This window comes from Oryza brachyantha, chromosome 9 (assembly GCF_000231095.2).
Source record: "Oryza brachyantha chromosome 9, ObraRS2, whole genome shotgun sequence".
In the NCBI taxonomy this organism is placed as follows: Eukaryota; Viridiplantae; Streptophyta; class Magnoliopsida; order Poales; family Poaceae; genus Oryza; species Oryza brachyantha.
Window position 1 is genome coordinate 4,774,061 of NC_023171.2, and position 26,465 is coordinate 4,800,525.

Genomic DNA, 26,465 nt, shown 5'->3' on the forward strand with positions numbered 1-26,465 from the left:
GGAAAATTATTATTAAATATATAGCAAAATTATTATGAAATTTAAATAATTCTACCTATCTTTGCAAGCGGTTGTTTCTTATTTTCACAGGCGGGCCGGACTAGGCAAAGCCTGCCTGCGAAAATTAACTTCACAGGCGGACGGTAGCCCCGCCTGCGAAGATCGGTGATCTTCACAGTCGTTTCCTTATAGGCGGCTGGCTGACCGGCCTGTGAAGACTATTTTCGGCCGCTTGTGATAATGCTTTTTCCAGCAGTGACACTTCATTTCACTTTCTTGTACTTTGCAAAAGATCAAAACTTATTTTTCACATGGGTAGAATATCCACCTAACTTTATATGTCTATTATAATAATAAGTGTTTTACATATATACGGGCGCGTCACAACCACTGGCAAAAATTTGTTTTCGCAGATAGGTCTCTTGTATTTTTTTTCCTTTTTTGCAGACACACCTATGAAAAATCATATTTATACAAAAATAATTTTATTTTCACTAAGCACCTACACACTCACAGCCATATTTCAAGGCAAATTATTTATAGTTAATATTTAGTCAAATAGACTTGCTGTAGTGAAATGTCAATGGAATTGGATCACCTACCATTGCTACGCTAATGGCACCAAATGAACAGTGCAATGCCATTGGCATGATCTCAGCCGTTTGTTTTTAGATGGACAGTCACAGATTCATATGCTATAGTGATTTGGTACCGTGAATTTATTATATTTTATCTACAGTAATTTTGCTGCAGTACAATACGTCATGTTATCAACAGCACGGTGCCATTTTCCCTCTCATGTTTCACTGTGCTGTCGTGCCATTGCTACAGCGATCCGGACCCCCTCTTTACCGGGGCCAGTACTTGCTGCCGCTTCGCCATTTCACCCAATAAATACCGCACCACCCAAGGGGAGCAACACACCAACTGAACTCGCCTGCAAAAATTTGCTATAATTTGCTATAGCTAGGAGGTTGATCGATCGATCGGTGGGCATGGACAAATTCTTCTACCAGTCGCTGCTGCTGTCCGTGTTAGCCGTGACGGTGCGGCAGCTGCTGAAGCTGCTCCTGGTGCAGCGGCCCCGCACGCCGCCGGGGCCGTGGAAGCTGCCGGTGGTCGGCAGCATGCACCACCTGGTGAACGTGCTGCCGCACCGCAAGCTGCGCGACCTCGCCGCCGTGCACGGCCCGCTGATGATGCTGCAGCTCGGGGACACGCCGCTGGTGGTGGCCTCCTCCAGGGAGATGGCGCGCGAGGTGCTCAAGACGCACGACACCAACTTCGCCACGCGCCCCAAGCTGCTCGCCGGCGAGATCGTCGGCTACGAGTGGGCCGACATCCTCTTCTCCCCGTCCGGCGACTACTGGCGCAAGCTCCGGCAGCTCTGCGCCGCCGAGATCCTCAGCCCCAAGCGCGTCCTCTCCTTCCGCCACATCAGGGAAGACGAGGTTGGTCTTTGATTGGAACGTTTACGTACTCCGTATAACTGACACGATTAAATTCTTTGTCAGACAAAGTACCAAAACGGATATTTCTGATCATTCTAGTAAGCTGGGAAATAGGGAAATAGCCAAAAATATGTCTACTCCATTCATTTGAAAATGACACACATGCACGTGACAAAATAACGTCAGCTATTACTGATGACATGGTGTATCAATTATAATACACCAAGTCGTTAATAATTTGTCAATCTGTGCAACTGCATGCATACATTTCATAGCACTAAATATTTAAGTATTTAGGTGATGATGCGTGTCAACGAGATCCGCGCGGCGGGGCCGAGCACGCCGGTGAACCTGAGCGTGATGATCCACAGCGCGACCAACAGCATCGTGTCGAGGGCGGCGTTTGGGAAGAAGAGGAAGAACGCGGCGGAGTTCATGGCGGCCATCAAGTCCGGCGTCAGACTAGCCAGCGGGTTCAACATCCCGGACCTCTTCCCCAGGTGGACCAGCGTGCTAGCGACGGTGACCGGCATGAAGCGCAGCCTCCAGGACATCAACAGGACGGTCGACGCCATCCTCGAGGAGATCATCGCCGAGAGGAAGCGCATCCGCGAGGAGAAGATCAGGAGCGGCGCCGAGAACATCGACGAGAACCTGGTCGATGTGCTCATCGGCCTGCAGGAGAAAGGTGGCTTTGGATTCCACCTTGACAATAGCAAAATCAAGGCAATCATCCTGGTACATATATAGGTTCTTCAACACTGAAAATAAATTATGCAACCATTATATATATATATATATATATATATATATATATATATATATATATATATATATATATATATATATATATTTGTTGACCCTTTTTTAAACTCATATTTATCCGGTGTGTAGGACATGTTTGCTGGTGGGACCGGAACATCAGCATCAGCGATGGAATGGGGGATGTCGGAGCTCATCCGGAACCCCTCTGTGATGAAGAAATTACAGGCACAAATCCGAGAAGCGTTTCAAGGAAAGGCAACCGTGACAGAGGCTGACCTTCAGGCAACCAACCTTTGTTACCTAAAGATGGTCATCAAGGAGGTGCTTCGGCTACATCCCCTGCGCCTCTACTAGCGCCACGGGAGAGCATCAATGTGTGTGAGCTCAACGGATATACTATTCCAGCCAAGTCACGTGTCATTGTCAATGCATGGGCCATAGGTCGTGACCCCAAGTACTGGAACAATGCCGATGAGTTCATGCCAGAGCGATTTGAAGATGGAACCATCGAATTTAAGGGTAGCAACTACGAGTTCATCCCCTTTGGGTCTGGCCGAAGGATGTGCCCTGGTTTCAACTACGGTCTTGCTAGTATGGAGCTCATGTTCACAGGTTTGCTATATTATTTTGACTGGTCACTTCCAGACGGTGTCACTGAGGTGGATATAGAGGAGGCCCCAGGCCTGGGTGTGCGTCGCCGCTCACCGCTGATGTTATGTGCCACTCCATTCGTCCCAATCGACCCTGCGAACTAGTGACATCTAATGAAGCTGTGTTGGGTATTGTTCTAAGCACACCAAAATTACAGTTATAGCTCGTATAGCAAGTTCTATAATATATATTTGTATTGCATGAGCTCCATACGTACTGTGTGTATCTTGATTTCTAGCTAGCTAGCTAAATATCTAGCTAGATATTACTCGCATTTATTTTTTTCGTACATGTAACTTACTTGTATGTATTGTATGCTCGTTATGATCTATAAACTTGTTTCACTGCTACAGATGTATCCTATGGAAGATTTGAACATTCTACCAGCTTCCCAACACTGAATAATTAAATTCCTCGCAAAAATGAAAATAATCTTAACGAAATTAAAGGCATTAACGACCACCGGAAAGTGCTAGTTGCCATGGGGAGCGCAGCCAGATTGAGGGCAAATGCACCGAAACATTCGAGGCACTATCGTAAGAGCAAGCTGGTTGTTAGCTCCAAAAATTATCCATCTAAGTTTACAACTAACTATGTGGAAATAATCCATACAACAATTAGAGCAACTATAATAGCAGGTTATAAATCAGCTAAATGCTAAGGTATAGGAGAGAAGAGAGAAGACAGAGGAGAAGCGGAATTTAAGCTTATAGTCAGCTCAGACACAAGAACTAAGAAACTCTGTAAGAGAAATAAGTGGATCATGTATTAATGATAAAAATTTAACTATAATAATATATGTGGGCTGAGAGAAAGCTACAAACAATCTTATAGCCGGCTTATTGGCTATATTATTAGCATTGCCTTAGAGCAAGCTAGTACAATAGCAGGCTATAAATCGGCTAAATGCTAATGCGGAGGAAAGATGAGAGGAGAGAGATGAGAAGTGAGCTGTAAACTTACAACCAGCTCTGAAACAAGAACCAAGAAACTCTGTAAGAGAGATAAGTGGACCATGTATTAATTATAAATAGCTAACTTCTATATGAATAGGCTGAGAGAAAGCTACAGGAATTCTTATAGCCGACTTGCTGGCTATATTATTAGCCAGTACTTGGCATGCACTTGCAGATGCATGTACGCTTTGCTCACCTACTAACTCCTGTTCAGCCAGGGGAAACTCCTTTTAGCAAATAGGTGGACATTCGCCTATTTTTTACATGCATCTAACTAGTCATTAGAAAATATAAAAAAATAGTAAAATAGATTAATATGGATATATCACTCCACAGCATGCAAGTTCAAATTCTACCTCTACAAATTGTAAAAAAAAATAAACTGAAACCAGTATGTACATATTCATAGTTATTTTTGTTATTTTTATTACAACTTACAGAAGTTAAATTTGAACTTACATATTTATGTAGTGATATATCTCATACTAACCTTTCTTCTCAATTTTTTTCATATTTTATAATAATTATTTAGATAACATACAAATAACGGGTGGACATCCACCCATGGGCTAAAGTCTACTTCCGCTCAGCTAGGGCTCATACAAGTGTCGGCTTGATTCTCTCTCATCGACGTAGGACATGTGTGATATGGCTTGGTTAATACTTTTCCGTCCCAAAGTAAGTTTATTTTCCAATTTTTAGATACAATCTTTGACTCTATCTTAATTGATTTTTTGCGATTAATATTTTTATTGTTATCAGATGATAAAACATAAATAGTATTTTACACGTGACTAATTTTTTTAAGTTTTTCTAAAAAAAAAAGAAAGACGGGTGGTCAAACATGATACATAGAAATCAAAAAATAAAGTTTTTTTGGTACTAGCAGATCGAGGTGGTATTACTATACCTGCTCTAAATACTAATTTAATGAAGCCTTCTCCATAGTAAATTTAATTACTAATTAAGAAAGTAAATTTTACATTAAATTAAGTATATTGATAAAAATTGCATAATATACCAATGATAGTGGCGTGGGTACTTTGAAATCTGTTGGAAGGGATCTCTGTCGCCGGTGCTTTTTTGCTCGATCTGCATGGTGCCCATTGGTCCTGATCGATTTCACAAGCTCCTTCTTCAGCTATGCGCGCTTCTACAGAATGAGTAGAAATTTCAAGTGCCAACAAAACCTAGAGCCGTACCACGTAGAGAGCTCACCTGTTAGATAAGTTAGAGATAGATAGATATTTTATCAATATATGTAACAACTTATGTTTATCTCTAATCACGGATTATCTCAGGTTTGTTGAGGTTGATCCATCGTACCTGTGCATGCTACGGCAGGGGCTGTTCATGGAATTTTTTTTATTTTTTAAACCTTATTAATAAATGATTTGATTACTAAACTTTCGGGGAAAATATTTTCACCCTACGAACCTTTTGGTCACGCCACTAACATTGATGTGGCCAAACAGCTTGCCACGCCATTGTCGGTGGTGTAGCAGCAATGTCTTACCACGCCACTGATATTTGCGTGGTAAGACTGCCATGCCATGCCATACCGACTAGACGGCGTGGTAGCGTTGTCTTGCCACGCCACTAAGACTAGCGTAGCCAAAAGGTTCAGTTTTGAAAAAATTTACCAGGTGATTTAGTAATAAAATTACTTGCTAAAAGGTTTATTTAATAAAAAAATTTCCTGTTCCTGCCTATATAAACAAAGGTGTGGCCCGGTGAGGGTTCATCGCTTCCTATCCATTTTTGTTACATGGTGTCAGAGCGTCACCAATCCAATCTAATCTCCGAGTAGAGCCATGGCGAGTTCGTTGAAGAACAATAGCGGCAACCCTCTAGTTGGCCAACATGTCTCGGAGAAGCTTGAGAAATCGAATCATGCGGTTCGGAAGGCGCGGGTTCTTGCGACAATACATGGTGCCCGATTGGAAGGGCATCTCACCGGAGATGATCAACCTCCAGTCGTTGTTCTTCGGAAGAAAGGACAGTGACAAATAAGTGGTGGTTAGCATTCCAGAATATGATGAATGGATTGCCACAGATCAGCACCTTACTCGCATATTTGCTTTCCTCCATGACTAAAGATTTGCTTGTTCAAGTGGCAACATGTAGAACAGCAGCGTTAGCATGGAGTATGATCCAGGGAATGTTCGGGTCCATGACTCTAGCACGGACAATCAACACAAGATTATCTCTCACCATGTTACAGAAGGGTGACATGAACATCACCACCTATGTTGGGAAGATGCGGGCTCTTGCTGATGATCTGGCAATCATTGGCAAACCCATTGATGATGATGATCTGATCAGCTACATCATTGCTGGTCTTGATGAAGAATATGAGCCAGTGATCGCATCTATTGTCGGACATTCGGACCAGATCACCATTGGAGACGCTTTACGCTTATGCTCAGCTAATTAGCTTTGAGCAAAGACATGCAATTCGCCGTAACGCGGGAGGAGTTGACAACAGGCCCCAAGTGCCAACTTTGCTACAAAAGGGCACACACAGTAAGAGATTGATGGTACTGTTTTGATGTAAATTTTGTCCCAGATGAGAGGTTTGCAGGTTCAGCTGCATCCTATGGCATCGATGCCAATGTCACCGGCGAACTTGACAAATTGATTGTTCATGACAAATATCATGGCAATGATCAAGTGCATACTGCAAGTGGTGCATGTATGGAAATCAATCACATTGGTAATTCTGTAGTTGAGACCCCTAGTCGAAACTTACATCTTAAAAATATCTTATATGTTCCTACGACTAGCAAAAATTTAGTTTTAGCTCACAAGCTTGCTGCTGATAATCTTGCCTTCACAGAATTATATCGTAATTTTTTCTTTATCAAGGATTTGGCCACGAGGAGAACTCTGCTTAGGGGTCGCTGTCACAAAGGGCTCTCCTCCCATCTCCATCTTCGCATCCACACCAAGCCAAGCAAGTCTATGGAGTTACCAAGTCATCCGTTGAAAGGTGGTATAGTCATCTCGGTCACCCTTCCTACACTGTTGTAGAGAAGGTTATCAAGAGTTCAATTTTATCTTGTTTAGATCTATCAGAACAAGTCTTAGTTTGTGAAGCCAGTCAAAAGGCCAAGAGTCATCAATTAACCTTTTCTAAGTCTACTAGTGAGTCAAAATATCTTTTGGAACTTGTTTTCTCATATGTCTAGGGTTCTACTCCGTCCTCTATTGGCAATAATAAGTATTATGTTAACTTTATTAATGATTACAGCAAATTTACTTGGATATATTTTCTTAAGTATAAGTCTGAAGTGTTTCACAAGTTCCATTAGTTCCATAATCTTATTGAGCGTCTGTGGAAAATAATTGTTGTACAAACAAAGTGGGCGGTGAATATCAGAAGCTTCACTCTTTTTTAATAAAATTGGCATCACTCATCACATATCATGTCCTCACACTCATCAACAGAATGGGTCAGGAGAAAAAAAAACATCGACATATTGTCGAGGTAGGACTAGCTCTCCTAGCCTACTCTTCCATGCATTTGAAATTTTAGATGAGGCCTTTCTTTGTGCGATTTATTTTGATAAATCGCACACCTAGCAGAGTTCTCCATGATGTGTCACCTTTAGAATGCCTATTTTGTCACAAGCCTGGTTACAATGCTCTGTGCATATTTGGTTGTGCTTGTTGGCTCAATCTCTGCCCATACAACGAGCATAAACTCCAGTTTCATTCCAAAGCATGCACCTTCCTTGGCTATAGCACCTTTCACAAGGGATTTAAATGCCTTGATCGTCCAACTGGACGTGTTTATATTCCTCACGGTGTTGTTTTTTATGAAACTCAGTTTTCTTTTACCAAATTGCATCCAAATGCTGGCACAAAATTGAGAGCCGAGATTGCTCTTGTTCCTAAGCTAGCCGCTTATTTTCCTAGGGACACACTGCAGGATTCCTCTGTGACTAATACTCCTGAAAATACTAATGCATCCGATGAGATTTTGCAGCAAAATTTCACAGGAGATGATATATGTGATATGGATGAAGGCATGAAACCGGCGGGAAGCACCGCAGCTGCCTCTACGCCCACGCACATTGATGATACATTGACTATCGAGGCCGCTGCTGCACCGGGATCACCGTCTACCTAGACAAATCGGCTCCACTTTTCTACACTATTATAGAGAAGGTTATCAATAGTTAAAATTTACCTTGTTTAGATCTATCAGAACAAGTCTTAGTTTGTGATGTCTGTCAAAAAGCCAAAAGTCATCGATTACCCTTTCCTAAATCTACTAGTAAGTCAAAATATCCTTTGGAACTTGTTTTCTCAAATGTATGAGGCTCTGCTCCATCCTCTGTTAGCAAGGTCAGGGGTTGTCGTGTCTTGTGGCGGTTCTCGGAGCGGCGCGTCCCAGCAATACCTTCCCCGCGGCAGATCCAGCCGAAGTTGGTCACCATCTGACGTCTCTCGCCTCTTCTTTCCCCACTAGATCTAGCCCTCGCTCTAACAACGCTCTGACAATTCTGACGAGGCATACATGCCTTCTGCAGGACGCAAGGAGCTCTACGGGAAAACGCACTCGCCAAGGTGGCACCGACATTCTTAGGTGGATGACTAAAACCACTCAACACATCACCGCATAGTGTATGCCCTCATTCATGCACGACGACGGCCTCCTGGGCCAGGCGCCGAGGGTGACAAACATGTCAGGCGATGCCGCACGTTGGTTGCAGCACCGAGCTGAGGTGATGCTCCGCAGGGCCTCGGTGCCGCTCAAACCGTTGCGCGACACCGTGTTGTCGCACCACAGGGCCACGGTACCATCGCAATACCACACCCACAGCCAGCGTTATATGTATATTTACAAAGAAAACTAAACAGAATCATGTAAATTCTTATAGAAAGGTGGAAATTTGTATATTTCAGAAAAAGAATATCCACTCATCGATACGTTTTACTCAATCGGGGCATGTGGTCCTTTTTCTACTCGCCGAAGCTAGCCGATAAGGAATCCACCTAAACAAAAAAAAACTAGAAAAAATAATTGCTTCCTGAAACACTGAAGAAACTTAAAGAAATGAAATGAAGAGATCTAAAACCATTTTAAAACACATTTGTTTAGATTGAAACAAAAAAATTTTGGAACCCATAACGCACAAGCTAATGTATGGGCCTGTGGTAGCCAATTTTAATTTTCTTCACAAAACAAAGACATGTGCCAGTTTGCATGATACAACAAAATATCGTCGCATAGCTTTCATGGATACAACAAAAGGTCCCACAGCTTCAGTGGATGCCTTCACAAGTCATTAGTGTCCTATCCTATAGTCAGCGCAGTAACTAATCAACAACTTTCCCTCAATGGTTCCTCCATCCTGCAGCTTAGATGATAAGTTAATAGTACCAGTCACCTACAATTCCTTGCAATTCATGACAAACCTAGTAGAAAAACATTTAATTAAACCAATGGATCGTTGGCAAACTAAAAAACTGCAAGAAAAACAACATAATTAAACTTCCATTCCAAGGAGTACAATATCATTGAGCATGGCAACGAACTTCAATAATAGGAAAAATTGAATGGCATGAAACAGATTTTGTGATATTCTCGATAGGAAATTATAGCTCCATATCCTTTTTTCTAGGAAATATAGTTCCATGCCTTTCCTAGAACACGTTGTAAAAATTGTAGTTAATTATTGTAGGACATTGAGCTGTATTTTTTTAAAATTTTTAGCCCTTTATGAAAACGTATTTCATAAATAGACCTCTCAAAAAACTTATTCTACAAATGGATCCTTTTCTCAGCACCAGCGTCATTGGTATTGGTGTCAAGGTTGTCATAGCTATAACTATGGAATACCCTATGGTAATGTGTCCATGCAAATAGTGCACACCATATTGAATTCGGATAGAAACCCTAACACTTTGGAAATAATACAATAAAGGAAGAGAATTGTGCCCCAAAAAAGAAATATCAATAGCCTGATCTAGGTACGATCCAACCTACAGTCAGATTATCTAAAGTCTTTGTTTCTTACTTGGAGATGGGGATACCGTTGATATAAATACAAAGGCAGCATCAAATCAATATCCAAGGAGTTACCTTGCTGCTAACTATCGACTTCAATCTCATTGACTTTGTTGCCACATTGCAGTTCGATAGGCTAAAAGAGTAGTTTACTACCGTCTTATATTTATTGTGGTTCTTTCCAAATACATATAAACAGCAGTAAGATTGTTACCAATCATCTCATGTCGTTCTCGTTGCTAATATCTCACATATACCTTAGCATCGATCAAACCCTACATCCTCAAACGTCGTAGTCCAATATATGTTCGAGGTCTAACACGACGCCAACGGTGCAAGCACTAACACAGTCGCCCTAACATGAAGGGGTCAGCACCCCAAAGAGATTGGTAGCAAGGACCAATTTGTACAAAATTATTTATAAAAAGGTCCTCCGCACCAAACACACTAGCACTGAGGACCTGTTTGTAAAATAAAATATTTACTTTCTAACCCTTATGAGGGCATATTAGTAAATAAGTTATCTACATAGGCCCTCGACACAACCTCTGGCATCGACCCTGTCCACGTCAACGCTTGACGCCCTGGGGAAAGAGAAGGTCCAGAGTGGGAATGTGGTTGCACTTGACAAGGGTCACTAGCGTTATTGGCACCAAGACGTTGGACCTCAGTGCCAATTACTCTAGCGCTAAGAAAAGATTCATTCCTGGATTAAGTTTTTCTAAGGGCCTGCTTATGAAATAAATATTTGAAAAGGATCATAATGTCAAAAAGCCAGAAGCATTTAAAGTAATAACGCATTGTTTAGTAGAGGAGAGAGTGCATGCAAATGTTAATAATGACCCTTTGAGTAGTGTGAAAAAAACCAGAATCATTGAGGCCACTAAAGTAACAATGTGTTGATTAGTAGGGGAGAGTGTGCATGCAAAATGTTAAAAATGCCCCTTTGAGTTGTACAGTACAAGCGAAAACATGGTTCAACATTTAAGAATTCAGTATAAATTCAGTGTACAAAAATTATCTTCAGAATTCCAAACAAAGCATGAATCCAAGAAGAAAATAGGGACCAAAGCATTTCAAAATTAACAGATTAGATAATTTCCTAATAATCTTGCTAGGACTATGTGAAACCAGAAAGAAAAAACAGACAATCAATACATGCACATTACCGATTTAATTAGCTGCCACGAGTATCAAGATCGTAAGGTTCAGAGGTGTCTTTCAAAAATAACCATTGTGCTTTAGCAAAGAAATGAAACTAGAGTTTTCAATAGAACTGAATGAAACTAGAGGATCCTACCACCAATTCTTGCATAAACATATGTTGTGTGACCGTGTGAGTCATGACATAATAAAAATTATATTTTTTCTGATACGTCACGGTATAAACTCTCTATTTCTTTTGGAGAAACAGCATAACTATCAATTGGAAATTATCATATATAGATGATTTATCATAAATAACTGGATACCTGGAAGCTTCTTTAATCTGGTCGCCTCTAAAATCCAATTTCAAACCAGACATAAGTGCCTTGCATGCTTGGCCATAGTCCTAAAAACAAAAATATCAGTACATGACGAGCGAACAATGGAAAACCAAATTGTCATTGGCACTTCCTTTACAGCTCACCTTCAATAGTATCAGAGCTGCTCCTTGCTCATAGCAGAATTTTGAGAAATCTGCTCCCATTTCTTTGTAGGTACGAGCATCTTCCAAAGCCTTGTTTCTTTCACCCAAATGCAACCCACAGAGGCTCCTCTTTGCATACAAGGTTGAATCAGCAGTGTCAGTCTCTATTGCCTGCAACAGTGGCATCATAATATGCCAATGATGAAGTTACCTCGTAAATGACACTATCTAGTAATCAGAATATATGGAAAAAAATTATCTTCAAAAGATATATAAACATTCACCAAATAACATGTTGGGTCCAAAATAATTGTATTTGGAATGAAAAGATATCCAATGGACAACAAAATTGGGACTGAGAATAAAGCACGTTGGAGTTCAATAACTACAGGAACCAGTTCAGAAGCATGCATTAATTGGAAAAATCATGGCTTTCTTGGGAACTTTAACATGATTAAACTAAAATAATGATGACAACATTTCACTAATATATTGGGTTTCCCATAATCATCATCAGCAAGCAAACCGCAGATTAAGTCTATTGAAGATGTATGTGACCCAAATATTTACCGCAGTATAGAGGGCTGATGCATCAGCGTACTTCTTTTCTTCGAATGCATCATCCCCTTCGACTTTTGCAAATGATCCATTGTTGTCATGGCGCACATGATCCTAACTCAGATGAATAATTGAAAGCAAAACAGTATATATTGCATGGCAATAACAACAATATCCTTTCGATGGGAGATAATATCAATTAAAAGGATTTTTTTATCATACCTTTGTCTTTGGACTCCCAAACTGTACATGTTGAAATAACACACCAATGTTCCAATCTGCAAATCTAGCTATAGGGGATGTGAATGGGAAAAGAATCTCCACGCATTCCTTCCATCCTTGGATTGCAGCGATTTCAACTGGCATTCTACCAATCTGTTAAAAAGAATATTAATTTTGAAAAAAAAGAATCTCAGAACTTAGGGGAGCTTAGGAAATAGTAACAGTAGGTCTTATGATTAACAGAAAAGTGTGGCAAATGCATTACATCCTGAGCATAGTACTATTGGCAGAAAAGGACAAGGAATTATGTGATCGTTCAGTGTACAAGTGTACTAGAGCATGACAAAGTATAGACGATGAATATTAATATTCCTATTATCCCGTGGAAATTTTCAGATAATGGAACTGATTCATGTGTTTTAAAGGAGAACCACTTTCAGTTCCTTTATTTACGTCATTTGATCTAATGCTGATTTTTTTTAATAGTTTTAGAAATGTTGTAGATAATGTTATAGAAAACCAATTATGTGCCTAGTATAGACAATGAATACTACTATTCCTATTATCCCGTGGAAATTTTCAGATAATGGAACTGATGCATGTGTTTTAAAGGAGAACCACTTTCAGATCCTTTATTTACTTATTTTTTAATAGCTTTAGAATAGTGGTGAGTAGGGTATCACCAAACGCAGCGCCCACTGGATTGGGAATAGTGGTGAGTAGGGTATCCCATATATGTTTCTCTAGCCAAATGAGATTAAAAAAAAAATAGAAGTGTGTGGAATACAGTTTGGGTGGAACAACCAGAGTTTAATGGTTTAAGGGCAAGTTCTTTTGGGCCAAAATGAGCTGCACCAATTTGCTCGCGTAAAACAAGGTAAGTCATTACCGCATGATTAATTATACGCTTGCATAAATTTCTATAGAAAAGTTGTTCTAAAACCACAAATAAACTCATTTTTCATGGTTGAAATAATTAAAACATAATTAATTATGCACTAATGACTTGCCTCATTTTGCATGAGCAAATTGGTTTATCGTATTTCAGCCCAAAAGAACTCGCCCTAAAACAAAATAAAACAATATACTACATCCCCAAATATAGCTACCTTTCCATCTACCATCTTCCATTGAATTTCTCAACCTATTTCATCTCAACCAATCACACCCATCTCTCATATTGTTTTACCTTTATCCTTAATACCCGTGCCCAACTCTAATAGTCTATATTTTGGGATAGAGTGAGTAGATGGTGTTTTGGTAGTACAGGATCAGTTTTCTAAATATATAATTGAGTAATTTCACAAAACACCAAGTTTCAAAGCATGTTTAATACAAAAACTCATGTTTTGAGGATGATTTGATCAAACACCAGCTCCGTTAATTCTGCTAAAATTGGCGAGTGGGCCGTCCTGGTCAACTTCTCCGACCTCTTTATCTTCTTCCCACGACCTGACGCAAGAGGCTATAAAATCCTACAATGAATCACTGAATAAAACATCAGCGATAGTCTTCTCAAAAACCAACGCTAGGCGCTGTCTAGCCACTGTGATTAGGCATTAGATGGTGAATTAGGCAACTGAACTACCTTAGTTGGTGTTTTGCTGCCATTTTAGAGTTATAGTCTAATTATTATGTAATATGTGTCACAACCCAACAGGATGGGATAACCACCACCGAGAGGATAGCTGGATGGTGTTGGCTGCTAGGGGCGAGGGAATTAGAGTGGATACATGAACATCAAGAGAGAGATTAGACCAATTTTGATTTCATTGCTTAAACTCAATGATGATACATTACCTCTTATATAGAACAAGGGAAGTCCCTCTAACCAACTAGGCTACTATTTGTGTAAGAGGAATATTTGTGTAAGAGGAAAGGGTATCGCCTATCGAGTACTAGGGTGCATCAGGTCTTGGGACACCCTCAGCCCAATGACTATGAACATGACACTACACCCCCCCTGAGTAGCTCGTCCTTGGGCAGCAATACTTAAACAACCCCATAAATAAATTACATCTCGGCTTGTTGCATTATTATGGTCAAAAATTAAACTCACAATTACTGTAGCTCGCCACAGCATACCCTTGCTGTCAGTTGTAGCTTTTAGAGAGCATATAGGCCCACAACCGGTTGCAAGCCTAAAGGCCCAGCCAGCCCATATGCCATCGCGCCCCATATCCATGGAACTCCTATATCAAGACTTGGATGTCGTTGAATAAAACCCATCCAGCCAACCCAACCACGAGCAAGGGAACCTTTATAGGCCTTCCTTTGAGGACTAGGAGATTAGTCCTCCAACCATCAAATCAACTCATCTTATAGGCTCAACCAAGGAAAAAGGAAAAACTTATCATCCTCTCATGTATGCACAACCACTAGATAAATCGAATCACCCGCACACAAAAGAGCCAATGGTTGACAAATCCCTCAATATTTATGGTCTCATCCCCGCTCCCTATCAATAGAATCGATCACGGCGCAATGGAGACGGCAATCCCCTCCCTTAGTGGCAACAGCACTCCCTTCCCTTGATAGCGGCATGCTCACCCGTCCACCCTTGGTGAGTAACGACAGTGCACCCCCCCCCCCCCCCCAATTCTCTGTCAGCGTGATAGCGGTGATGCTCCCCAGCCTCCATGCAACAACAATTGTCGTTCATTGTACTCCCTCGGCGGGACGATGGTGTTCCTAGGACAAGGAAAGCAACACCATCCCGTGTTTTGTGTTACTTAGGTTCAATGGCCACTGGAGTTTGAAACGGAATGAATCTCCACGTGTTTCCATCTGCGCATGTGGATCTTCTTTTCTGCTCCATAACCATCAAATACCTGGTAGAGAACCTCCTCAGTAACCAGATAACCAAGATGGTTCATTGTGACACGACAAACCTTATTGGCATCAGAAACCATGGTGAGTGGCTCCAATACCAAGTTGTCAGGACCTGAGACCATGACAGGATAACCACCGCCAGGAGGATAGTCAGGGGTGTCGACTGCTAGGGACGAGGGGAATTAGACTAGGGAGAAGAATATCTAGAGGGAGATTAGACTCATTTTGATTTATTGCTTAATCTCAATTGACTAATACATTACCACTTATATGGAGGTAGGAAAGGACCTAGTCTAAAACTGACCCTCTAACTGAGATACTATAGCATCTACCAGGAGACACTATCGTCCCTCAACCGGTACTGGCCAGCACTCAGGCCTTGGGACTTGACCCGTCGGCCCAATGCCCATGACATTAATAATATGCTTGCTAATTTTCTAAATTTAGTTAGTTGGTCTGACATAGGCAACCATTAGGCGCTAAGTGCCACCTAGACACCCAACTAGCGCCTAGCGCCGTCTTGAACCACGATCAGAGAGATAAATGATCCAATCATGTGTAGAGTTTCCACTAGGAACCACTGAAGGAGCTTTGCATCATCCCAACAAGAGTGTCCTGCTAGCAGCACCAGCTTTCACAGGTGTAGCTTGGGTTAGAGCTTATCTTGCTCCTAGGCGAGGCGGTTATGGCTAGGAATCACTACGAAGGTAGCACTAGAAGCTGATGCCAGGAAGCAGATGATAGCATGGTAAAGGCAAAGAGGATGGATTCAATAGAGACAATAGAACTCAGGGAACTTGCAAAATCAAGTTACCGAGTGGCCCCATATGAGCAGATTTGGTGTTGGTAGACTTGCATGAATTTGGCATCTTTACTCCTGTTGTTGATGCATTTCGCCTGAAGAAGAAAAGAGTATGGCGAGGTCCCACTGCTTGAAGACGATGATTGAGGCAGAGAGGGGGAGAGAGAGGTGCTCACGGCAGACTAACGGACCTGGGTTCTGTGAAAGACCTTCTCTCAAACAGCCATCTAGTAGGGTTTACTAAAACAAAACCCAAAAAATTATGTTTTTATGAATTTTACTCTATAATTTAGTAGCATATCACCCATATATATCTCAAGAAGTTTCTCTCACAAATCATTAATCCAAAAGATGAAAAATTGTCATAAAAATGTGAGATTCATTACTACAATAGAACAATACAGGAAAATATTTGGATGTGCCCCGACCCTTTGACAATATAGCCTAAGCTAACCCCGTGCATAGACCAAGACAAGAAAATAGTATATAACATTGGAGCATACAAACCACTATTTAAGGACATAGTAAAACTACTCAAGCTCATGTAGCATTTAAGCGGCAGTAATGTGATTCACATTGAAACACACATGCAAAAACCATGCCTTTCATTAACTCACTAGTCTTGAATTTTGAAACAACATTTTGCTACAAATGAATACATTGCAAATGGAGGTTGTATGATAAAGCACGTTAAAAGCTCAATAAGAGTGACAACAGGACTTGCAAGACCAAAAAATTTGGCCAAGTCGACACACATCAGTGTGTATCTGACACAGATAGACTCATGTCTAACTCTGTGCTGCGAGTCCAAATGAGAGAGCGGGAAGAGTAGAGTTGCAGCGAGTGAAAAACAGTAAAGGAAAAAGTCTAGGAGAGGTGGAAAGTTGCAGCTTGTGCAGCTTTTCCAGAGCCCTTTGCTTCAGGGGAGAAGACATGGTGCCACTGTAGCATGCACTTGCACCTTTTCTCTTCTTTATTGATCTCTTTCCTGTTTTCTCTTCTTTCAAGGAAACCAATACAGCACTGTGTGCGGGGAGAATAGGATCCTGTGACACATACTATATGATATATACTAGTACTACAAGTATTTTCAGCGTTTAATCAACTATCCTATGTGTTAATATTTGATACTATATAACATTTTTATTAAAATTTATATATATTAGACAAGTCCTCGAAACCTATTTTTTAGATTTTGCCATGTCGAACACCTGAGTCTGAGTCCCGGTAACACTGGTGACAACGAACAAGCAAAATAGAAGGATAAAACTTACTTCATCAGGAATATTTGCATCAGCGCCAGCTTCCAACAAACACTTGATGCAGTCTGCCAGGCCATCATTTGCAGCAGCTAATAATGGAGTTACAGGCTTACCAGAATTGACATCAGCACCAGCCTGCAATATGGAAACAAGAATCAGAACATTGAAGATAGTGTTTCTAAAATATTACTCAAAACGGAAATGCTTCAAGTTTTATAAGGATGAAGTGATCGCTCATCTGAGGAACAATGGAATCAAAATTGTTCTGTTCCATTGAAAGGTGGGAGTACCACACTAGCAGCTGCAAGCATTAAAAGGAAGAAGATAAAAGACCCCACCTTGATAAGAAGCTCCACACATTTCAATGAACAAGAGAAGATGGCCACTATAATTGGTGTACAGAATAATTGCACAACCCTGTTAGGCTGGAGGAAAGGAAAAAAGACATTACATGTAGACAAAAACTAACATAAGGGCTACTAATAAAAGAACTTATGCCATATGCAATTATTAGAAAGTGAAAAGTATTATCCAAAATAATATACTCCCTCCAGTTTTCTTTAATTGACGCAGCTGACTTTTGGATCTACATTTGACCCTTCATCTTATAGTATGATTTATAATTTTGCATATTTGGACAAAAATTTTGAATAAGACGAATGGTCAAATGTAAATCCAAAGTCAAATGCATCAATTAAAAAAAATCGGAGGGAGTACCTATTTCTACCGCTCTTGCAGCTTGGACCAAGGTAAACCAACATTTTCACTTTGGACCAGGTATATGCACATCATTTTTTGCTTTGGACATGTTTTTTCTCCAGCTCAATCTCTCCTCTCTTCCTTGCACACTACTAGAGGAACCAACAGGGAGCAGATCGAGCAGCCAGTGCTGACGCCATGCTCATTCCCAAGCTCCATCAGCAGCCCAGCACCAACACCTGCACCATGTGCTTGAGCTGGAGCTCTCCCTACCCCCCGGCTCACACTTGAGCTCTAAATGAAAAAGGAAAAAGAAAAAGTTCCTCATTTCCTCTACCTCACCCTCACTGACATTGGTTGTAGCAATTTGGAGACAAGACATCAGTTTCGGCAGGTCCGAATACTCAGGTGGACTGCCAAAATGGTGGTCATTGGTCAATGTTCAGCCGTTGCCACATCAGCAGCACTGGCAGACAGGCTCTTTGCTGATGAACAAGTGAGTTGCTCCCTTAACTTTCCAGGTATGGGAGGTTGACATTAAGCTTGAGCATGAAGAGCAGTGCCAGAATGTCGAGGTCAAGGCCATCACCAGTGGATGGCGAGGTCAAGCCTGGCAACATAGGCCAAGCTCAAGCTAAGAGCCAGAGCAACAGTTCCAAATTGAAACCGTCTATGAAGATAACAGGGTCCAAAGTGAAAATGGATGGTTCACCCTCGTCAAACTATAATAGTGGTAATAAAACATGGCTTAGAGAGCAAATTACTCAAAAGTAAGGTTTGACCACTTCAATTAAATTTGAAAGGTACATACTAGAATCCAAAATGCTGAGAACAAGGATTAGATGCACACTGAGAAACTAAAATGTACTACATACGCAATTGTTAGTAAAGAAAATAGACGATCAGATTCTCCTCAAAAAAAAAGACTATCAATATAGTGTTTGAGCACTTCTATATGATTTTTAAAGATGTTATCACAAATCAACACTGCCAGGAATGCAGGAATAAATTTAAGGTGAGAAACAAGTATATATAAAAGCGTATGATCAACTAGATTAAAATAATGGCAATGAATTTGTCTGTAACAAAATTTTGAATACCAGTTTCCTCAAAATACCAGTACCCCTGCAACCTTGTTTTACCGGACAAATGTTCAAATATGTTTTTTTCAATTCAAAAAAACAGCAACCTGATTAATAGCCAAAAATATTTAGAACAAACCATGCAATTTTTTTCATAGTGATGTACATAATACATTAATATAGGCCAAATAGATCAAAACAATCATAATAAAATCATCCATAGGAATATGCATCACAAGATATAATATAAATAGTCTATGATGCAACAATTAATACAATTTTAAAACCTAATGTGACCCTTTTTCCTTTTTAGCATGTAGCAAGAATATTTTTTTAAGAGAAGATAGAATTGATACAATTTCAAAATGAAATTATAAAATTAAATGGGTAAATTTCTAAAATATACATCTGTTGAAAGTGTAGATGCATTTATTCATTAGTTACACTTTAATCTATACAGGACTGCTAGTGCAGATGCAAGTTATGATGGTTGACTGTTAGTCAACCATCATAAGTCTGCATAAACTCAACTGAAACAGGGAGAAGATTGCAAGCCCCATCAGCCATCGCGCATTAGAAATTGGACTAAACTAGCACTTGTTCCTGCTATGCCATACCTTACGATAGAGATGCAAGAAAACTATAGTTTACTCCCTATGTCCCCATATAGATACCTTTGAGGTTTTGCATGTAAAATAAGGAAGTAGGTGGAAATAAATGGGGGATGGTTGTGATTGGTTGAGATGAGAAAGTAGGTGAAGAAATTAAATGAGATATGATTGTGATTTGTTGAGATGAGGGAGTAGGTGGAGAGGTAGCCATATTTCGGACAAATTTTGAATGCTAAAGGCAGCAATGTTTTGGGCAGAGGGGGATACAATGTTATCACTTGGCACATAGCCATTGATAATTTTATTAATTTTAAGCAGAGGAGCAGAGAAATGGCATATGAATGATTAAATAAAAAAAGAACTTAAAGAGATTTGAGCCAGTTAATAAACAATAACTCAAGCTCGGCCAGTAAAGAAGTAAAAATAGCATTTAAACTACACTTTCTGTACCAGGCATTTGATCAGGTTTGGAAAGGACTTCAGTAAAAAAGACAGAAAAGTATTTCGATGCCCTACCGAATTCATCCAGCCACAACTTTTAGCTCAGTTATTGTGAATTGATTAAAATGAACAGTCTTCACTAATGAAAAAGAGCAAATTAAAGCTGGAGAGAACAATATCATTACATCTGCCTGATGCTGCAACAACAGCTCCATCATTCTTGCATTTCCATCTTTAGCAGCAATGTGTAGTGGTGCCCCTTTTTCACATATAGGGTCAACATATGCTCCTCTTGATAACAATAACTCTGTTATTTCATACATATCTGGACGAAATGCATGAATATGCTCAAAACATCACCACCAAGGATACATCAAAATGAAATGTCTTTCATCAATAAAAACCCAACCATGGTCAAGAGATTGATATGGTTAAAAATAGATATATAAGGTATTTCTGTAAACTTGCAATCCAAAATATATGCAAAAGATGCAATGCAGCAAGCAAAATGGGTAAAATGAAGGGCTCAAAAAATGATTTCCAGAAGCTGAGGAACAAAGATGTTGTGTAGGAAATACAACGCAAGATTTGTTTGCCAGCCCTATCAAAACAAGCTCAATCAAACAATTATTGCATGGAAAAGAGAAAAGGTTTGGCCTTCAACAGTGGATGCAGAGTCATGAGCTTCATTTATCATGCCTCCACTAATGCTCATCTAGCGTCCACGCATAGGTATTACCTAGTCCAACTCTGGATCATGCTTAGTGTGTATCTCTTTCAATACGAAACATGAGGTTTATAGGCATCGAATGTTCATAACTTTTTTTGAATAGATATCCAGAGAATGAACCAATTATAGTACAACTGTTTCTATTGGCTCCAAGATTGATGAAACCATATGAGCTCCCAACTTGAACCATGACTAGAACATTTCTCTTGCCAATTTAACTCACTAAGAAACTACAATGTGCAAACAAAGCATACAGAAGAGCTCAAATCAAAGGCTAGAAATTACAGAACTGTTTACAGTTAAATTTAAGATAGCGCACTTTTAATGTAGTGGTGTACATGCATTTTCTACAACAAAATATAACAACCACTTATCATACAAAATTGGTCCCAAATATAACTTTTACATCTGCTTTCTCTTTTCAACCAATCACAGGCTTCCACCCCTAAAGTTTTTTACCTACTTCCTCTTCTCAACTAATCATCCCCCATTTGATTTTACCAACTTTATTAATACCCAAGCCCAGCTCTAAAAATCCTTATATTCTGGGATAGAGGGAGAAACACAAAAAAGATATGGAACAGTAAGCCAAAACAAATCCTTACGAACAGCTAAGAATCCAAAGGACAGAATAACAGAAATGATGGGTGAAAGAGAACCTCCATTTATTGCAGCATGAAGTGGAGTATGCCCATAGCGATCTGCTTTATTTAGATCAGCACCACGATCAAGAAGAAGCCGTACAATGGCTATAAATCCATAACCTTGTATTGCAAAATGCAGAGGTGTTGCACCTAGAAAAAAAATAACAAATGCAAAAGCTTCATCAAAATATGCAAAAGCTTCATCAAAATATTCCGTGGTTCTTGCTTCTGGCTTCTGAACAAACTAGCACACTGTCCAAGTGAGCGTTAGGAACTAATAGGAGAGTGAGAGTACGCATTTATCAATTTTAAGTATTAAATAAGCCATATGTGAAAGTTCAGAGTGTGGGTATTAATCTGAATTTTTTAAGAAATTAAGAATGCGAGATTTTTTTGCTCATTTAAAACTTATTCTAGAAAGTGGGGAGAGAGAACAATGATGCTTAAGAAGCATGATAACATTCAGAACTCATCTTTTACAGATCCATCAATCAACCTGCAACTATTTGCAAAACATTTTTTTCACGTAAACAAAAGGACCTCTCAGCTTTATTCTGAAAAGAGAAGGCATAATCAAACACATCTCACTAGTTTTAATTTTTAATGGTAATGGTGGCCTTTTCCCTCTACAAATAAAAAAGAGATGTTCATCCTTCAGCAGCATTTGCAGGATGTACAACTGAGTGGAAATTAATCACAGGGGGCAAGGGGAACACAGGGTCAGTTGCCACAACTACCGCATTTGCTCAGCTCCTGCACAAAGATTTTGCAGTGACTCTCATGAGTCACCACAGCCAGCTTCCAAAAATGCTCACCTTAAAAAACAGAACAGCTTAATATGGGGGTGATTGTTTGGGTGTTTCATGGAAAAAGTCAAATGACATATTTGCAAACGAAAAAAAATATGAATAAAAATTTTATATATGTATTCATAGCGATATTAAAGTCAAAACTGGAAAATAAACTTCGGTAAAAAAAACCTCAAAATCAACTCCAAATTTAAGATTGAAAATTTAAATTTTTGCTCATAAGCATATGCATAAGCGAACAGACCAGTACCGTAGCATTTTATGACCCATATGACATCAGCAAACCTATATTTTTTCAGATAATGAAAAAATTTACATGTCCAGCCTCTATCATCGACAAACCAAATGTTGCACAAAATGGAGCACAGGTTTTGGATACTACAGTCTACAGCTTAAAATCCATCCCAGCACCACAGGCATCACACGGTTGCAGAACGCAGCAGCAGAAACACACCAAACTAGCAATAGCCGAACAGAATGGTACTAGTGAAAATTTCATTACCATCCAAATCAACCACGTTGACGTCGAATCGGAGATCCTTGATGAGAAACTTGCACATCTCCAGCCTCCCAGCCAAGGCCGCCATGTGGAGCGGCCCGCGACGCATCAAAGGGTCACAGACCGCCGCCACCTCCTCCTCTGCGATCTTCCCACCCGCCCGCAGCCGCTTGACAAGCTCTGCACATCCAACACCCCAAAAAATTATCCATCCCCACCACCCACACATTCACCAAAAACCGGATCCCACTTGCGCCCGCGAGGATCCTTACTCCTGAGGCCGGGGACGTCGCCCTTCGTCGCGGCGGAGAGGATACGATCTGCGGGGGAGTCGGGGAACTGGGAAGGAGGCGGCGCCAGGCCTTCCGTGAACGGCCGCCTCATCGAGGAGAGTGGGCGGGAAGCGACGGAGTAGGACACCTTGCAGATCGCCAATGCCGGAGGCCGCGAGGAGGGTCGGGGGCCGCCGCCGGAGGAGGAGGAGGCCATGGAGAGCGCCGGCGACCACCTCTAGGGATGCGTGCGGAAGCTTCGAGAAGGCTAGGGTTTTGGGGGAGAGGGGGGAACGGAGAAAAATGGTGAAGGGCGGGAACCTGTGCGCTTCTGCTTCCGTTCCGTATCCCCTACTACGCTATGTGGTAGGGATAGGTACCAGGCTACATGCCTGGATGGTTCTGAGGCCCAGCTTGGCCGGCCCAACTTTTGTCTCGGCCCATAGTTGGTTTTGATTCGAGGAAAAAGTCCATTTTGACTTCCTAGGCTAGGGTGCGTTCGGTAGGAGGGGGAAGGGGTTAGTTACCCGGCATGAATAACATAGTATTAATATATGATTAGTTAATTATTAACTATTAAAAAATACAAAATAGATTAATATGATTTTTAAAAACAACTTTTCTATAAAAAATTTTCATAAAAAATACGCCGTTTAGCGGTTCGGAAGCGTACGCACGGAAAATGAGCGGGTTAGATAACTTAGTGGGGTGGCCAAACACGGATCTAGACTATTCCACAAATGTGATTCTGGTCCATCAACCGTAAAATTAGATACAAAGATTATTTTAGCTAACAAAACAAGTGTCTGTGTGGCATGTCGATCAAGTTTAATATGATGTGAAGAATATGTGGTGCTCACGTGGCATTACGGACAAGAAAATAAATAGATAATTAAAAATAGTCGGACCCATGTGTAAGTCTTTCTCGGCAAAGAACAACAAAATATAGTGAGACTCTTATGTAATCTGGTATGTCCCTCCAGTCACCTCTTTCGACCCTTCCTCACTCCCTCTTCCTCCAACCACCATAAGTTCGAAGAGATTCCCACACCTACCCCCAACATCGTTGCTTCCATGCCTGATCGCCCACCCTTAGGCATGTTCAAGCTCCAGGCAGGCCCAGGCTTTGGGCTAGGCCTAAAAAAAGTCCAGCTAGAAACCCAGGTTCGAGCCCAGCATTTCACGAAAAAATAAAGCCCGAGCTTGGCTTGACCTAGGCATTCTCGGGGTTGGTGAGCTTTTGAGCTTCAATATCCATATCTGGACCTGACCCAAATGCATGGTCAGGTTGGGCCGAGCTCAGGCTTTTCTGGGTCAGGTCGGCCTTGAACATGCTTATACACCCCTGTCACTCCGCAAAGTGGATAACTGGGGTAGGTTGTGGCCAAAAGCTGCGCTCGAGGAGCATGAGGAGAACAAACCCATGCCTAGGGTTATCAATTAGTTTATCAATAAACAAGGTTAATAAACAATACAAGATATGTATGCCCAATATCATCTCGACAAAGGTTACACGCTTAGGCTTGAGCTCGAACTCAATTCATTCAGGGCTCGAGCTGAGCTCGAACTGAACCTAGGATGAGCCAAGCTCGAGCTACTTGTGAGGCATGAGTTTTTTTTTATATTCCTACCCTTGCCTTGAGTTGCCTCCCTACCAAGCACCCTCCAAACCCACAATCATCCTCCCCAACTTGTTCCATACACATCCTCCCAAGTAGCCCGTCTCTCTGTTTGATCCCTTTTATCCAACTTCACCACCACTATGGTTTGCCCCTCGTAGATTCAAGAGAGTGGTGATGATAAGAAATGAAAAGAAGTAGAAAAGTAAGAAGAGCAGGCCGAGCCACTGACAAGGGGATCCTACAAGTCATAATAGAAAGTGGGTTTGGATTGACAACTGTCATAGTTAAAGGCATAATTTAGGTGCTTGGAAATTGGGGCAACACTATGCCCTATTTAGGGTCTCTGAATTGGGGGTTTATTGTTGGAGATGCTACTAAATACCATGATGAATTAATTTATTCATTTTCTCACTTCTTTTTAAAACTATTTCCCATTATTGATGAAAATTAACCTCACAGGATTGCCTTATATTTACATAGTACTCTCTCCGTTTCATAATGTAAGATGTTTTAGTTATGCTTAGATTTATCTATTAATCAATGTATATTGTTTATATATATGTCTAAATTCATTGATATCTATATGAATTTAGGATTCGCTAGAAAATCTTACATCATGAAACGGAGGTAGTAATATGTTTAAGAATGATAATAATTATGCGTTGTTATATTGGGATTGCATTTTTGTAGCTATTGCATAATTTTCTACATATTCTAAGTATGCATCAATTGAGCTTCGGTCTTTGGATATCACAGTGGTAATTTTATGTATATGTGTGTACATATCGTTAAGTGTGCGTGTGTTATGGAAACCTACTTTTATAGGCCATGTTTATCCTACTGTAGTTCCCAACTCCAACTTATTTAGAGCCAGCGCTAAGACAAACTATATAGTTTCCATATTTTTTAAAGCAGAGTTAGCAGAGATGCTATTAAAAAAATGAACTACATGTGTTACTTCACATTTCTACTCCACAAAAGATCCATTGTCCTCTAATTTATTGATCTAATTACGTGAAACTGCCAATCACCTACCCCTGAAACCACAAGGGTATTATTGCCAACATATTCTTATTCTCTCTTTTAGAAGTTCTAGAGCTGATCAAGCTAGACAAACATTTTGAGTTGTTTTCTTGTTCCCACATGAGCTAGCTCACACTGTAGTAAGAAGTTTTTGGAGTTAGGAGTTGAAGTTTGAAGCCGTACCAAACATGCTTATAGTAAGTTTCAAAGAAAACCGACCACTCTCACTCATGAGACATTAGTAACTCCAAGCTTCTATATATGGAATCATTTTTTAAAATATTAGTGTTTTTGGCATGTAAGAAACAAAGTATTTTATGGAGTATGATCTAGAAAATACACTTTCATCACATGCCAAAACTTCAAATTCTTCCAAACCAAAAACAATGGAGTACTCTCAAATGGGTGATTGTTTAGCTTTTTAGCCAAACGACATATTTGCAAAACGAAAAATAATTTGTGAATAAAAAATTATACATGTATAAAATCCAAAGTTGAAAAAATAAATTTTGATTAAAAAATCTTAAAATCAATCATAAATTTAAGATTTAAGATTTAAGATTTAAGATTTAAAATTTAGCTTATAATATAATCAAAAGCCAACAGACGTGGTTGAAACCTAGGATGCGTTTGGCGAGGGGGGTGTAAGTTAACTTATCCGATGCGGAAAACGTAATAATAAATTAGTACATGATTGATTAATTATTAAAAAAAATATAAAATAGATTAATATAATTTTCTAAAACAACTTTTATATAGAAAACTTTTTTTAAAAAATACCGTTTAGCCGTTTGCCTATAAAACAAAGGGATTAAGTTAACTTAGAGGGCCGTACGTGGCCCTACCATTAAGTTTGGAATTTTTTGGAGAAATATTATTCTTTTA

At 40.2% G+C, this 26,465-nt stretch overlaps 1 protein-coding gene, 1 non-coding gene and 1 pseudogene across 3 annotated transcripts; 2 read left to right on the forward strand and 1 right to left on the reverse strand.

The window, feature by feature from the left end:
* The first annotated feature begins 995 nt into the window (after positions 1-995).
* LOC102718388 lies at positions 996-2,971 on the forward strand (annotated as a pseudogene).
* Positions 2,972-6,122: 3,151 nt separating this feature from the next.
* Positions 6,123-6,258, forward strand: LOC121055406. Its single transcript, XR_005812533.1, has one exon. It is a non-coding gene; the product is annotated as a small nucleolar RNA Z247 (small nucleolar RNA).
* Positions 6,259-8,918: 2,660 nt separating this feature from the next.
* Positions 8,919-23,274, reverse strand: LOC102718674 (poly [ADP-ribose] polymerase tankyrase-2-like). Of its 2 annotated transcripts, none has more exons than XM_015840760.2 (11): positions 22,936-23,274; positions 22,667-22,843; positions 21,371-21,505; positions 20,167-20,306; positions 17,487-17,573; positions 17,161-17,283; positions 12,253-12,405; positions 12,043-12,144; positions 11,473-11,643; positions 11,315-11,394; positions 8,919-9,186 (listed from the first exon to the last, which is right to left on the reverse strand). In XM_015840760.2, exons 1-11 carry the CDS (start codon positions 23,150-23,152, stop codon positions 9,156-9,158), a joined length of 1,416 nt encoding a protein of 471 aa, XP_015696246.1. In that variant the 5' UTR covers positions 23,153-23,274; the 3' UTR covers positions 8,919-9,155. The 2 variants fall into 2 exon arrangements, with proteins under 2 accessions (XP_015696246.1, XP_015696247.1); XM_015840761.2 differs by having other exon boundaries at positions 8,920-9,250.
* Between the last annotated feature and the right edge of the window lie 3,191 nt (positions 23,275-26,465).